Source organism: Vipera ursinii, assembly GCF_947247035.1.
Source record: "Vipera ursinii genome assembly, chromosome: 2".
Taxonomy (NCBI): domain Eukaryota; kingdom Metazoa; phylum Chordata; class Lepidosauria; order Squamata; family Viperidae; genus Vipera; species Vipera ursinii.
The window spans coordinates 178,103,738-178,119,755 of record NC_139513.1 but is presented as its reverse complement, the minus strand read 5'-3'; the positions used below and the strand labels follow the sequence as shown (position 1 = coordinate 178,119,755).

At 43.2% G+C, this 16,018-nt stretch overlaps 1 protein-coding gene across 5 annotated transcripts in view; it reads right to left on the bottom strand.

The window, feature by feature from the left end:
- Positions 1-3,157: 3,157 nt before the first annotated feature.
- Positions 3,158-16,018, bottom strand: part of ODAD3 (outer dynein arm docking complex subunit 3) — a 28,234-nt gene continuing 15,373 nt past the window's right edge. For 3 of the 5 annotated variants that reach the window (XM_083354688.1, XM_083354690.1, XM_083354691.1), the window contains 5 exons: positions 14,788-14,948; positions 14,418-14,574; positions 13,769-13,924; positions 4,637-4,721; positions 3,158-3,828 (listed from right to left, as the gene is read on the bottom strand). In XM_083354688.1, coding sequence (XP_083210814.1) covers positions 3,698-3,828; positions 4,637-4,721; positions 13,769-13,924; positions 14,418-14,574; positions 14,788-14,948 — 690 coding nt within the window. In that variant the 3' untranslated portion in view covers positions 3,158-3,697. The remainder of the gene's footprint in view (positions 3,829-4,636; positions 4,722-13,768; positions 13,925-14,417; positions 14,575-14,787; positions 14,949-16,018) is intronic. The other 2 variants (XR_014491461.1, XM_083354689.1) reach the window with 2 other exon arrangements.

Genomic DNA, 16,018 nt, shown 5'->3' with positions numbered 1-16,018 from the left:
CTACTGTAATATGCTTTACATGGGTCTATCCTTGAAGAGCATTCAGAAGTATAGCTGGTGCTTGGGGCTCCCAAGAATGTCCCCTGTGACATCACTGGTCTGTGAGCTGCACTGGTTAACACTCTGCTTCCTGGTGTAATTCAAGGTGCTGGTGATCACCTTTGAAGCCCTTCATGGCATGGGTCCAGGTTACTTGAGGGACCCTCTCACCCCACTGGGATTGGCCTGTACCACTCATGCCAGCAGAGGAGGCGTGCTGTGGGTCCCGTCAGCCCGATCATTCCAGCTGGTGGGGTCCAGGAGGAGGGCCTTCTCTGCTGTTGCTCCTGCCCTTTGGAACATCTCCCCCCCACCCCCAATGTGAGGTTGGCCTCAACCTTCCTATCTTTTTGTAAGGGCCTGAAGACATGGCTGTGCCAGTCAGCTTGGGGTTCCAATGGGGGATCAGTGCAATGAAGATGGTTAATAACAGATCCTACCTCCCCCCTCCACCCCCATGTGTCTTTGGTTTTAATGTTTGTTTTTAATTTTTTGTTTTAGCTTATATGTAACTGTAAGCTGCCCAGAGTTACCCTATGGTAAGATGGGTGGCCAATACATTTTATAAATAAACAAACAAATAGAAACCACCTCTGCTGATTGCCAATTGTTCATCAGGCACAATTTAGTGCTTCAAGTGACTAGTCTTTCCCATTTCCAATCTTTCTGACTACTTAAATTAGCAAGAAACCCCTTTCGAAGATGAGCTGCCTATCAGGAGCTCATGTACTGGCATGCAGAAAAGGATCTCGTGTTGTTCTCAGGCTAGGCAATGAGTTCCCTTCTGGGTTCTGTTTGGCCTGTATTGTCAGAAAAACCTGCTGGTCGTGTTATCAGGTTTTAATTGTTACTTGATCTTAGTAGCACCATTAGTGCACATTTTAGTTTATATGCGAAACTTTTTTATTCTGATTTGTAAAGCTTTTGAGTAGCTGCCTTGAGAACTTATCAGTAGGGAAAGATGAGTATAATTTGTCTTATGTCAAAGGCAGGCAAGTCTTTGCAGCACTGGAGAGAAAGACTGAAAAACCGTAGGCCCATTCCAGACATGTATATCTTACTCACATCATTCACCATTTACATTTTCCTTCACACAGCCTCTAAAAGGAAGCAGGGTAATTGCACATCACTGGTTTTTTCCTACTATTGTCACTAGTAGGAACCAGTTATCTTCTTTCTTCCAGCCAGCTGAGAAACTGGCAGTCCATTTCCTGTTCGTTAGAATATTATTCTGATCCATAGGTCAGTGAGAATAGGCAAGGCTCCTTGTCACTCTACGTGTATGGGCTGCAGGTTGACCTATTCACAATGGCTCTAGGTTTTAAAATATTAAAAACCAAACTGTGGCAGCTATGTTTGATGTTTAGAGGTCTATTCAATTAAATCTTTTCTACTACCCTATCCTATTTATTTAACAGCATTATTTGAAATAACTTTGATCATTATTTACTTTGGATTTGGACCTGGGTATTATAATTGGACCTGGTGGAATTATTGAGTCTGTTATCTATACTTCTATAACTGTCTGGTTTGGTGCAGCAATTAAAAAGAACAGATTCAGACTCTGCAGTTACAACTGCAGAAAAATCAATTGCAACCAGCCTGCCCTCCATAGAAGGCCTGTATATTGTGCAGGTCAGAAGGAGGGCTGAAAAAATATCTATAGACCCCTCACATAAACCATTTCAACTCCTCCCCTTGGGATACCACTATAGGGCATTACATGCCAAACAACTAGAGATAGTTTTTTCCCTCATGCTCTCACTCTGCTGAACACCTAATCCTCACAATATTGTCTTATGTCTAAGTATATTTATCCATGTTGTATGGCTGTATTATTATTATTACCCTTCTCATCCTTTCTACTACTCCCTCTTTTTGGTATCATTATTATGATTATTATTACCTTGCTGCTTTGCATGTACACCAAGAGCTTCTGTACCAGAGACAAATTCCTTGTGTGTCTTGGCCAAATAAAGTTTTCTAACAGGGTGGAAGAAAGATGCCCGAGGAAGTATAGCAGGGAAAATGAAAGAATTCACATCATCTCATGCATGAATTTGGAAAGTTAAAATGAACCTCTACCCTCTGCTTTTTATATGAAAGGGATCAACAATTGTGTCTGCAAACCTAATTTGAATGTTTTTATGAAACAGAGCAGGAGGAAGCTGCACAGAGTTAAACATCAAGAATATGTTCTAAAAAAATCAAAATATTTTCTTCCCATTTTCATGGGACAATATTCCTAATTACATACATTTATTGAGCTTGGTTACAGAGCCATCTTTGGTCTTTGGGGCTGTTGTGATTCAGGGTCAGCCTGTGGGTTCGGCAGTTGGGTCGGATGACTCAGAGGAGGAGGAGGAGGGGGGTGTTGAAGAGCTTGATGAGAGTCCTCAGCCAGGCCCCTCTCATCTGGTCACAATGCAGACCCAGCTGTGTGAGCCTGACAGTGTGGATGAAGATGACCCACAGCTGGCCCTGTTCAAGGACGCCCGACACAGGAGGCAGTCAATCAGGAGTAAACAGAGGAATGCAATGGGGCTCCTCGGAAGGAGGCAGAGAGAAGCCACGCCCTGAACTGTATTTAAGGGGGAATGCGTGGGAGGGCTGGTTTGCTGAAGGCAACCGCTTGAAAAGCTCCTGTTTCTTGGTTTGTGTCTTGTTCTATTTGTTTTTGTAGCAATAAATTTGGCAGGCGTAATTCCAGCCTCTTGCCTTCTTGTAAAAGGGGTTGTCCCTGCCTTTTCTGCAGGGCCGGTAGCAGGCTGGTACAGAACAGGGGCACTGAAAACAGTTCTGAATGCAATCTCTTTTAATTGATGAGCCTTGGTGGAGCAGTGGGCTAATGCCTCCTTAAGTAACACCAGCTGCCTGCAATTAGTGCAGGTTCGAGTCCCACTCAGCCTTCCATCCTTCCGAGGTAGGTAAAATGAGGACCCAGATTGTTGGGGGCAATTAAGCTGACTTTGTAATAATGCCGCTTGGGCTGTGTGTGAAAGCCCTAATAAGCAGGCATATACATATACATGAAGGCTACTGCTAAGCTTGTAAGCCGCCCTGAGTCTTCGGAGAAGGGCGGGATATAAATGGGATTAAAATAAAAAAAAAATAATTTGGCAGAGGCAGACAACATATGGGCAATTTCAGCCTGAACAGGGTTTATTGCATCATACACAACAAACAAAGAGTGATCTAATCTACAGAGAAAGTCACAGAGCAAGTGACACCCGCCCTTGTGATACAATGTTGGGGGGTGGCAATATCAGTCAAGTTTAGGCTCAGCAGATTTTACAAATTCCGAGAAATAATCTGGATTATTTGTATGGGGAACTAGATAAATTTTCCTTCCCTCCTTCAGAAGCCTCAAGGTCACATCTCCATAGATGAACCCACACTCCTCATACAGCTGAGAAATAAAAGGCAGGGAAACAGGAGCTAGACACTGGCTTCAGCTCACTGAGTTCACATATGCTCTGTACAGGGAGAAGGAACAAATCCACAAATGGGTCATTTTTTTCCTGAGTTCTGCAGAACTGATGGTCATAAAATGTGGGACTGGCCTATGCAGGATATCAGTAACTAGGAAGCACTTTTAATAGCCAAGGAGGTTGAAGCACAGGAGGATCTAAGGAAGATAGGGCTACACAGAATGCAATCACAGCTTCCCATCCTTCTTTCTGTAGCGAGTGCGACGTTTGGTCTTGGCCTCAATGATCTGCTGAGATTGACGCTTCAGGGCTGCCCTTGTCACCACATCAGCATCATCCTCCCCACTGTCCTCTTCATCTGCAAATAAATAAAAATAGACCAAAAATATCACAGTGCCACAAGCCAAGGAAGATTATCCACCATGACAGGAGAATAAGGTCCATGAGTGGTAAAATCTGTCATAAAACGAAGGCCTGAGTCAGAAAACCACAACTCTGTAGCTGTCTTACAACTAAAGGAGATAATGTGTCTGTGAAGCCAAGGCCATGAGTTCGGGGCAACTAGAAGACTTTGTACTTACACAGGAGTCATAAAAGTAAATTAATAAAGACCACAACCAACTGGTGCAAGACTATGATAAATTTGAACTATCAATTTTCAGATTAAAAATAAAGAAACTAAAATTTGCATGCTGTCTACCTTATATAATATGCTCATCATATGCTGTTTTGTGAAATTTTATGTTTTTTTCACATTACGGAAAAAGTCAAAAAGAAATGTTAAGATACTATTCCCATCACTGAAAATTACACCATCCAAATAATGTTAGGGCAGTTAACAATTATATTAAATGTATAAAAAAAAAGAAATGACATTTTAGATCACTTCTCTTTTTTGTTTGCAAGCCTATCTTAACAGCCATAAAGGCAAGCAATTTATACTTTAAAAAAGTATAAACTATTCAGTAGTTCCACAATCATGGCATAACCTAAGATGAAAAACAATCCAGAGTCATAAGAAAAAAATAACTTTAACTGCTGGATAAAACTTGATTCTGTCCTCCCACCACCTGTTGAACCCCTGGATACAGAGCCATGGAAAAGGCAACATATAGTTTTTGTTCTGTGGCCACATTGACCTCCTAACCTCTGCCTTGCTTACTTACCATAATACATATCCTGCTTCTGCGCAATGGGAAGTTTCACTCTGGTATTGAAGGCAGGTAATCTCCTCTCAAGTTTAGAATGAAACTGCAACAACACAACTGCACTTTAGATTGTAGACATGGGGGATGGCAACAACAGTTGGTGCACTGAGAAAGAGGCTAGCAAACCTGATAGCTCAGCAATTCTGATCTACATTTTTCTCACCAAATTAATAGGGCTAATTCAGATGCATTAAAGCTTATGAAACTGTATAGCATATCCTATTCAAACAAGTGAAGATAGGAAAGAAGGAGCTACTGGGTAAGGTATTGAGTTTTGAGCTAAAAAGCAACATCAAAATTCTTTATAAAGCCACGTACTTCCTAGGATGACTACTTTCATTTGGTATTAGCTTACAACTAGCCTATCACAAAAATATCTATTGGCTAATCACAAAATATGCTTAACTAGGTCAGTGAAAGATCTAGAAGCTGTATTTGCCTAACATGCTAAACCTAATTACTTCTAATCTTACTTTGATTTTGTGGTTTTATTGTTTTATGCAAACCTAGCCCATTTGATTAATTTATGGTTCAATATATCCTGAAAACTCAGAAAACGGGTTAAAACAGTACACATGTTAAATGTGTTATATAAACACGGCCTGTTTTTTAAAAAATGGAATTTGTATGAAAAACTCAAAATCTCACTTGACTGGGCCAGAGATTTAATAAAAAATGTCCTTCAAAACTGGAAAGCTTTCTTGTTGGTACAGAAATTTCAATCTAAACTTGAGCAGGCCAAGAGTAGTCCCAGGACCTGTTTCAATCTATATGTCAACGCTGTAACATTGGATGTTCCTGCTCTGAAAACTGATGGAAATTGCAGCCTTTTTTTCTTTGCTTTTAACATGCTTTTTTCTCTGTTTAGAGATTAGGTGTTGAAGGGGGGATGGGGTGAATGCTTGAGCTCAGCTAGCCATAATAACATTGCAGCTCCTGGGAACTCAAGGACACAAACTGATAACGTTTTGAGGGCTGAGGAGCTGGGCTGAAGAGCTGGGGAGACACCCTATGCTCGGGCTAATTGGAGAATGTGATTTATGACTGCTTCATGGGGGTGGAACTTGCAACTTGTTACTTTGTACCTGGGAGAAGGGAATCTAGTTTTGGGTTCAACTATGTAGTGCTGATACTTTTCCCGAATAAAATGTTCTTTAAGGAAGAATTCTTGCCTTGAAATTCTTTAATGGGTTTCATCTATCGGAACCATGTCATTAACCCAAAACTCCTTTCTACCTTGACCACCTTGGGGGTCCTGAGCTCCGGTCACCTTCCCTAAATTGAGGGGTAGGCTGACAAAGACATGGGGAAGATCTCAGCATGGAAAAGGAAGAAGCACCTGTAACTAGCACCCCAGCCGAGGCTGCTGCCTCAGTGGAGGGAGCGCAAGCCATCGCACCAGCAGAGAAAGAAAGCTTGGAAGCCTTGCAGATGGGGGCAAGATGCAGGAGCTGATCTGGACCCCGGAGTGGACCTTGCCCACCGGAGACTCCAAGCTTCTCGAGGCAACCCTGCCAAAGATGAGCTCTTCGAAATGCCTGAAGCCGACTTGCTGGCAGGAACCTCTTGAGAATCACACTCCCCAGACTGTCGGGGAGCCAAGAGATTGGCAGCCATTGAGGACTCTGGAGAATGGAAGTACCTGTCTGCAGTCCGCAGCCAATCGGTGGAGAAGTTAGTAGAGAGATTCGAGGGACTAGAGGTGAGAAGTGGAGAACAACTCTCCCACTCCTTGCCTGCAAGTGAACACGATGACTGGTGGGGCAGATGCCTAAGAGAAGCCCAGCCCCACTGGGTAGCTTCCCCGCATTCAAAGCCACCAGCACTAACCTCCAGCCTGGTAAGGAAGGAGAGTCTTGGCTGCCACTCGGGACATGGCAGTCCAGGTCATCGCCACCCCTTTAGAACTCCAGAGCGCTGTTCGTGACACCAGAGCCCCAGTCACCAGAGAAGCACTGGTCGGCGTCGATCATCATGATCTCCCAACAGGCACCGCTGCCGTAATAGTGCCAGATGGCGGAACTACAATGACAGTCCCGACCGACACCCTCACTACCAAAGCCTGAGCCACCACCAGTATAGTCGAAGCCCGGATTGTCACAGGTGTCGTGGGAGCCCTGACCGTCATTACTATCGGTCACACAGCCCTGAGCATCACCGTCAGTGCCGCCCGAGCCCAAGGCCTGCGCAGGGAGAAGACCCAAATGTGGACATTCAATGAGATTTAATTCAACAACTGCATGATCTGTTGGAAAGACAGCAATAGGTTGGGGCACTGCAGCCGCTGGGGGGCCTACAGCAATTGGGGATGCTGCAACCACCACCGGGAGGTCAACAACCATTAGGAGCACAGCAGCCATGGGGGGGGCAGCAGCCCATGAACGCACAGCAGCCGATGAGGGGCCTGCAGCAATTGTGGATGTTGCTGCCACTGCCGGAAGGTCAAAAACCATTGAGAATGCAGCAGCAATGGGGGTGGGAGCAGCCCCTGAATGCACAACAGCCGCTGGTGGAGCCTGCAGCAATTGGGAATGCCGCAGCCACCATTGGGAGGTCAACAGCCATTGGGAGTGCAGCAGCTGCTGCAGGAAGGCCAACAACCATTAGGAGTGCAGCAGCAATGGGGGGACAGCACCCCATGATTGCACCACCCCTTAAAGCAACTTTTAATGGCAATCCAGAGAAGCTGATTTTCTTCCTTAACCAAGTACGCTCCCACATGAATCACATTGTCAATTTTTACCCAGATCCAGCTGCTATGGTCGACGTTGTCATGGCTAATCTGGAAGGGGAAGCATCTGAGTGGCTAAACAATCTGTACAATGAGCAAGCGCCTGAACTGAAAAATCTCCATTTCTTTCTCCTTTGATTGAGGGCCAGGTTCAAGGATCAATCCGTAGCCCTCAAAGCAGAGAAACAAATTCACAAAATAAAGCAAGACGGTAGATGAGATTTTTGCGAGATAGCAGGTTGGATTGAAAGATGGCCTGAGCAATCCCTAGTGCATCACTTCAAGGAGGGGCTAGATGATCACTTTTCCCAGGCCTGCATCTACCAGGCTGTCCCTGATCAATTGCAAGAGTGGTATCAGGTGGCAGTGAGATTGGATGTCGAGCTTGCTTCTTACAAAAAACCATCCCTTCCAGAAGTCGGGCTGAAACCAGAGCAGACCAGGTGGCCACGGAAACCCCTAAGCCACCTGCCTGTCCACTAATCAAATGCTTCAGGTGTGGAAAACAGGGGCACCGAGTGGTGAATTGTCCGATCCTGTACCCCCAACAGGGAGGTAGATTGGGGCGACCGGTGAGGAAGAAACCAGCCCAACAGCCGGCAAAAGAAAAATCAAGCTCGATCACATAAGAACCCATTACCCAGGTCACGTCGCCCACATAGGAGAGTGCTGACCCCAAGCCGGACCTACCACGTTCTGCCCTCCTATGACAGCGCCAATGAAGGGGAGAATGATCCAATGGTGACTCAACCTGTTCCACCTTTTTCTCTCACTGCTAAGCTTGTAGTCCCTAAGACAGGGGTACAAATGGATCTGAAAGTGCTAGTGGACTCAGGATGTTCCCAGTGCATTATCAGTTTGCCAATTGCCCTCATGATGGGTATACGAGCAAGATTGCTCTCCAGGCCCATGAGGTTCGAACAGGCAGATGACTCCTTAATGGGAGGGACTTTAGTCACCCATCCGACAGAACTTATACGTTTAGAAATAGGTGAACATTGGGAGTTCATCCATTTCGTGGTGGCCCTGAAGATGACTGTGATTTTAGGTCTAGCCTGGTTAGACAAGTGGAAACCTTTTATCTGGTGGGAAAAGGGGATGAAAACTGTGAGACTGCCCATAGGGCCCAAACCCCCTCTTGAGTCTGCTGACATTACTGGAGGGCCAAAGCCATTTACCGAATCAGCAAAGATAGTTGCCACTCCCCAGCCGGGCAAACAACTCATTCCCAGTGAGTACTGGGATTTAGCAGAGGTGTTTAGTGAGAAAGAGTGCGACATCCTGCCACCCCATTGGCCAAATGACTGCGCCATTGAACTTTTAGCGGGGGCTAAACTCCCAAGGCTGACAATGTACGCTATGACCCCCCTCAAAATGGATGAACTACAGCAATATGTGAACAAAAACCTAGGGAGAGGCTTCATTGAGCTGGCTAAATCCCAGGTGGGGGCTCCAGTGTTATTTAAAGATAAAAAAGACAGGTCACTTCATCTCTGCATGGATTATAAGGGGTTAAATGCTGTGAGCATAGGAAACAAGTACCACCTCCCCCTCCTGAAGGACCTACTAACCCATCTAGCAAAGGGGTGCGTCTTCAATAAATTAGATCTAAGAGAAGCATACTACCATATACGAATAAGAAAAGATGAATGGAAGACCACTTTTAACTGTCCTATGGGCAGCTACCAGTTTAAAGTTATGCCATTTGGACTACAGGGGGCTCTAGCTGTCTTTATGCAGCTGATCAAACAAGTGCTACAGTTGCAAGAAAAAGTATGTGAACCCTTTGGGATTACGTGGAGTTTTGCATGAATTGGCCATAAAATGCGCTCTAAATGTCATGTAAGTCACAACAATAGAAAAACACAGTCTGCTTAAAATAATACTACACAAACATTAGCTGTTGTCATGTTTTAATTGAACATAAGATGGAAACATTCACAGTGCAGGGTGGAAAAAGTATGTGAACCTTTGGACTTAATAACTGGTTGATCCTTCTTTGGCAGCAATAACCTCAACCAAACGTTTCCTGTAGTTGCAGTTCAGACCTGCACAACGATCTGGAGTAATGTTGGACCACTCCTCTTCACAAAACTGTTTCAGTGTAGCAATATTCTTGGGATGTCTGGTGTGAATCGCTCTCTTAAGGTCATGCCACAGCATTTCAATCGGGTTGAGGTCAGGACTCTGACTGGGCCACTCCAGAAGGCGTATTCTGTTCTGTTGAAGCCATTGTTTTGTTGAATTACTTGTATGCTTTGGGTCATTGTCCAGTTGCATCACCCATCCTCTGCAGAGCTTCAGTTGGCGGACAGATGGTTGTACGTTTTCCTGCAAAATGTCCTGATAAACTCTGGAATTAATTTTCCCATCAATTACAACAATCTGTTCAGGCCCTGAGACAGCAGAGCAGCCCCAAACCATGATGCTCCCTCCGCCATGGTTTACAGTGGGGATGAGGTTTTGATATTGGTGTGCTGTGCCTTTTTTTCTCCACACATAGTGTTGTGTGTTTTTCCCAAACAACTCAATTTTGGTTTCATCTGTCCACAGTATATTTTGCCAGTAGTGCTGTGGAAGATCCAGGCGCTCTTTTGCAAACTTCAAACGTGCTGTAATATTTTTTTTGGACAGCAATGGCTTCCTCCGTGGTGTCCTCCCATGTACTCCATTCTTGTTTAATGTTTTCCTTATTGTAGATGTGTCAACAAAAATGTTAGAATGTGCCAGAGATTTCTGTAGGTCTTTAGCTGACACTCTAGGATTCTTCTTTACCTCATTAAGCATTATGCACTGTGTTCTTGCAGTCATTTTTACAGGACGACCACGCCTAGGGAGAGTAGCAACAGTGCTAAACTTTCTCCATTTGTAGACAGTCTGTCTTACCGTGGACACATGAACATCAAGGCTTTTGGAGATACTTTTGTAACCCTTTCCAGCTTCATGCAAGTCAACAATTCTTGATCGTAGGTCTTCTGAGAGCTCTTTTCTGTGAGGCATGGTTCACATCAGACAGTGCTTCTTGAGACCAGTAAACCCAAAACAGGTGTGTGTTTTTAAAGGGCAGGACAGCTGTCAGCAACACATCCAATATCATCACACTGATTGGAGTCAAGGTTGGCTCACTCCTGGCTCCAATTAGCTCTTGGAGAAGTCATTAGGCTAGGGGTTCACATACTTTTTCCACCCTGCACTGTGAATGTTTACATGTTATGTTCAATTAAAACATGACAACAGCTAATGTTTGTGTAGTATTATTTTAAGCAGACTGTGTTTTTCTATTGTTGTGACTTACATGACGTTTAGAGCACATTTTATGGCCAATTCATGCAAAACTCCACATAATCCCAAAGGGTTCACATACTTTTTCTTGCAACTGTACATGATCATTTGTACAAGGGGTTTTGGTGTATCTTGATGACATCCTGATATACAGCAAGAATATGGCTGACAATGTGAAACTAGTGCAAGAGGTGTTAAAGAAACTATTGAATGCCAAACTATATGTTAAATTGTCGATGTGTGAACTCTATCAGACCTGACTGGATTATTTAGGCTACAGAATTTCCAGTGAGGGTATTGAAATGGATCCTGGAATAGTGAAAGCCATAATTGAATGGCAACCCCCAAAGACTCACCATTTCAAAGTATGGATTGATTACAAAAACTTAAGAGGCACTGAAAACTCCTCTCAAGCTTTCCCCGAAGCAAGTACAGTGGACGCAGTATTTTAACCCGTTTAACTTCACCCTGAAGTACATACCGGGAGGGAGGAACTTTTTAGCTGGCGCTCTATCTAGATCGCCTCAATACAAGAGTCAGTGTGAAGAGATTAATGAATCAATCATACCTACACTGCATGTTGCATCTCAATTAACGTTGCCAAGAGCCCCATCTTTGAGAGTCCCAAATCCCGACGATCCTGGGATGAGAAAGCTAAAACAAGAACTCCTCAATGATCGATGGTTCAAGGACAATCAAGCCACTCTGATGTGTAGGGAAAAATTAGCCTACAAAGGGGGGAAGTTGTATTTGCCCGAAACCCTCTGCCTCAATGCTCTCCAGCACAGTCATGAAAGCAAGCTGGACACTTCGGCTATTTAAAAACACTGCATTTTGTTCGTCGGCAATTTTGGTGGCCAGGTTTGAAATGGGATGTAGAGAACTACATCAAAAGCTGTGCGGTGTGTGCCACCATGAAGAGGATTCCAGGAAAGCCCCCTGGACTATTACAACCGGTCGTGGACCCTTCCCAACCATGGCAAGAAATTGCTATGGATTTTACAGTTGAGTTACCTGAGAATAGAGGAAATACAGTGATTTGGACTGTGATTGATCTTTTTTCGAAGCAGGCTCATTTCAGTGCCTGCAAAGGACTCCTGTCGGTCCAGAAACTAGCTAAGATGTTTCTTAAGCACATTTACAGGCTGCATGGCAAGCCAAAGCAAATAATCTCTGACAGGGGAGTGCAATTTACGGCCAAATTCTGGAGGGGTTTTCTCAAACTAAATTCACTCATCGTAGGAGCTGTTGTCGGTTTCTCACCCGTCTAGGAATGGGGTGGCTGAAAAAGCGAACTCAATGGTGAAGCAGTACTTCAGATGCTATGTGGATTATCAGCAAATGAACTGGACTAACCTCCTCCCTTTCGCAGAGGTAGCTTATAATAACACTGTTCACAGAAGGACTGGGTTTACGTCTTTTAAGATTGCCACAGGAAAAGAATTCAACCCAATAGCTGAGTATCCTCAGGGACCCTGTTTCCCAAACTCTTGACCAGTGGGTGAAGGGGTGGGGAGAGGTTTGGGACAAAACAAAACTTGCTCTGAAAAAGGCTTCCGAGACATACAAAAAACAAGCAGACAAAGAGGGCTCCCCAAAGGTCGTTCCAGGTTGGGGAAAAGGTTTACTTATCCACAAAATATTTACGACTCAAGTTGCCTAGTAAGAAATTGGGACCGAAATACCTCAGTTCCCTTCTCCATTGTAAGGATCATAAATCCAGTTACGGTGGAGTTAAAGCTTCCCAGACTTTTAGGGAAAGTCCATCCTGTGTTCCACTGTAGCCTATTGAAACCTTTTCGGGGTTGTACTCTACAAACTCCCCATAAGAAAGCACCTGGCCCGCTGGTGGTAGCCGGACAGACACATTATGAAGTGAAGCGTATTCTTGATTCTAGACTTTACAAGGGAAAGTTGCAGTATTTAGTATAGTGGAAAGGATACCCATTATCCGGGGCCACTTGGGTAAAATCTAGCGATGTAAAAACCGATAGGCTCATTCGTAAATTCTATGATAAACACCTGAATAAACCCTAACCCTAACCCTAACCTATGGTTTGGTTGAATTGCAGGATTTATCCTTTTTGTAAAGGGGGACTGGATGTCAATGCTGTAACATTGGATGTTCCTGCTCTGACAACTAATGGAAATTGCAGCCATATTTACTTTGCTTTTAACATGCTTTTTCTTCTGTTTAGAGATTAGGTGTTGAAGGGGGGATAGGGTAAATGCTTGAGCTCAGCTAGCTATAATAACAATGCAGTTCTGTGGGAACTCAAGGACACAAACCAATAACGTTTTGGCGGGCTGAGAAGCGCTCTGGGCTAATTGGAGAACATTATTTATGACTGCTTCGTAGGGGTGGAGCTTGAAACTTGTTACTTTGTATGTGGAGGAAGGGAATCTAGTTTTGGGTTCAACTATGTAGTGCCGATACTTTGTTTCCTGAATAAAATGTTCTTTAAGGAAGAATTCTTGCCTTGAAGTTCTTTAATGAGTTTCATCTATTGGAACCATGACACTATATTTATATGAATCATACACACAGCCAAAGAATGCCACTAAAAGTTCTACCAACTGTTGTAATGTCTACTATGATCACTGACCACCATGAACCTCTGTAGAAGCTTGGTGGAAAGGTTTTCTTTGGTCATTTTTCAACAAAAAAAATATTACAAAAGATACCATAAATCCAATAACCCCTCATTCAGAAGAAACTAAATTTTGGAGTGTTGCTTTTGGAATTTCACTGCTTGGTAAATTGGGGAACAGATAGCTATAAAGAATCTCCATAAACTGTGGAGTCCTTGGTGCTGTTGAAGGTTGGCTGTTTGCTCCAGATGTTTTGTTACTAGACTAGGCAACAAGTAGCAACAATGCTACTTTCTTTTTTCCATCCACTTCAGCAGCACTTTTCTTGCACATCTGCAAGAAAATAACTAATCTCAGAGAGCACCAAGGACTCTACAGTTCAATCCTGAGCTATATAAATTCTTTTCTATTAATCCTTATAAAACAATAATACATTTTTAAGAAAATATAATTCTATGTTGCTCTTTAGTCTGATCTGGACTCACCTCCACTTCTTCAATTCTCCTAAGAAGCTCTGCCTTGTCTCGACCCTTCAAGAATTCCACCAAATATAGCAATTTCTCTTCTGTTTGAGCCATGAGATCAAGAACATATTCACTTGCTTTCTCATCCAACTCCATGGAAGCAAAGTGGCTATCTTCCTAGGAAAAAGAAGCGCTGCTAACTGGCCTGGGTTCCAATATAGCACAAAATTCATAAATTTGCTAAAAAAACTAATCTGCTCAGGGTCATAAAGAAAACCACAACAAAACACCAAATGCATTGCTTTTTAGTTGTTATTGTTTCCAGTAAGGCAACAAACATTAGTGGTCTTTGTAGTGTTCATTATAAACACTAGCCTCTCCTATCTCCATCTCTTCCATTCCTCCTGTCTTCTGTGAAAGGACACAATCAGCCCTCCCTTTTGAAAACATGGGAAATAGCCATGATGTTAAATAATACAGTGAAAATGGGAAACCATGGTGTCAGCTGGGTATCAAACAGCTTAGAGGAGTTCTTCATTAAAAATTTGACAGACCCAACCATAGGCATAGGCTTGTAAGCCGCCCTGAGTCTTCGGAGAAGGGCGGGATATAAATGGAACTAAAATTTAAAAAAAATGGTGACTGCAAAAAGTAATCATTTAACACTCACCAGCTTGATGTGCTGAACTTTGGAAGACAAATGTTCAATGCCAGCCTTGGCATTCAACAGAACCCGGTTCACCTTGTCCAGTTCAGCCTGGGTTGCATCACGCCTCTTTTCTTCCTTTTGTAGGTGATCATGTAACTCCTTCATCAGGTTCTGAGCTCTGGAGCAAAACAGGAACAGTTCCTGGCTCCAGAAAGGAACCTATGAACTTCAGCTCCTAACTTTCACTGCTTAGTTTGCTACTTGCTATACATCCTTCATACTGGATAGCAGAAAACAAAGGTTACCATTCTGCAAGTTGGTGGCCAGTATGTGCTGCTGATTACACAGGTGCATATCTCACAGTCAAAGAAAAGCAAGTTGAAGTACTCACCCTACTTTCCGGGCCTCTCCCGAGTACTTAGTATGGTCTAATTCACGTAACAGCGCATCCTTTTCTTCTTTAAGCTGTTCCAAGGACACTTCATTCTCATTCTTCATTTCCTCCAGCTGTTTGAATGTTTCTTCTTGGGCCAGAAAGCAGGCAACAACATCCTATCACATGACCATAAAGTTGGCAAAGCATCATCAACCAATCCAACCTGGCTTCTTCCTACTCCACAGGCTAGTCTTTGCATGAAAATCAGAGACAATATTTATATAACTGTTAGGAAAGCCTGCAGATATTGTTAATCAAATCTAACACATTCACCATATTAAAAAAATAAGAAAACTCCAATAAAACTCCAAAACCAACCTAGCCCTTTGGATCTATATGGCTTTTATAACTTTAAACATCTTACTATTTAATGACCAAGTTGAAAGGGGAGCAATGTACAATATAGAACTATATGATGCGGAACTGAGAGGGACAGCTGAAAGGAAGGATAATGGGAGGAGTCTGGCAGTACCCAGAGCAAGTTCAACAAAGGGCATTATTTCAGTTTAATATCATTGCATTCTGATTTGAAGATTCTAGTGATCCAGGAATGAAAAGGAATCTAGGAGCAAGAAGAGGGTTTCTTAGCGTGACTGGTTTGGGTTTCTAGTGATTTTCCTTGATAGATCAAATCCATTTTTAAGATTGGCTCATAGAACAGTTTTGGGGAAAAACACAAAAGTTGAGACCTTTCAGTGTGTGATCTTGTTCAGAAGTCCAGTCTTACCATAAGTTACATATTCTGAGCACTGATGGAAAGAACCCCCAGATTTTATATTCATGGCTTTTTGTAACAATGGATTCTGCAGAGATGAATTCCTTAGAAACCTCAGCCTTCTGCTGGCTAAGCAGCATTATGCTTGGGGACATGATGCCAGAATGTGGGAGGAGATGATCATACTGTATTAGTTCTATTAGTACACTGAGTAGGTGGGTGACTATGAGAATGGGTAAGGACAAGTACCAGGCAGAAGTAAACCTCCAATGCTGCAAAGCCAATGCAATAGGAAAGATTAACTCCTTCTCTAGAATAATGGGGGGAAAACAATTTCCTTGAAATACAAAGTTTTATTTATGTCATTTGGACAAGAGTTCTAATTTCTGAAGAGTTTTTCCTCCTTTAATTTTAATTGTTATTAATCATGCCATATCGATTCAACAATATTTTTTTTGAGAAACCACTGAG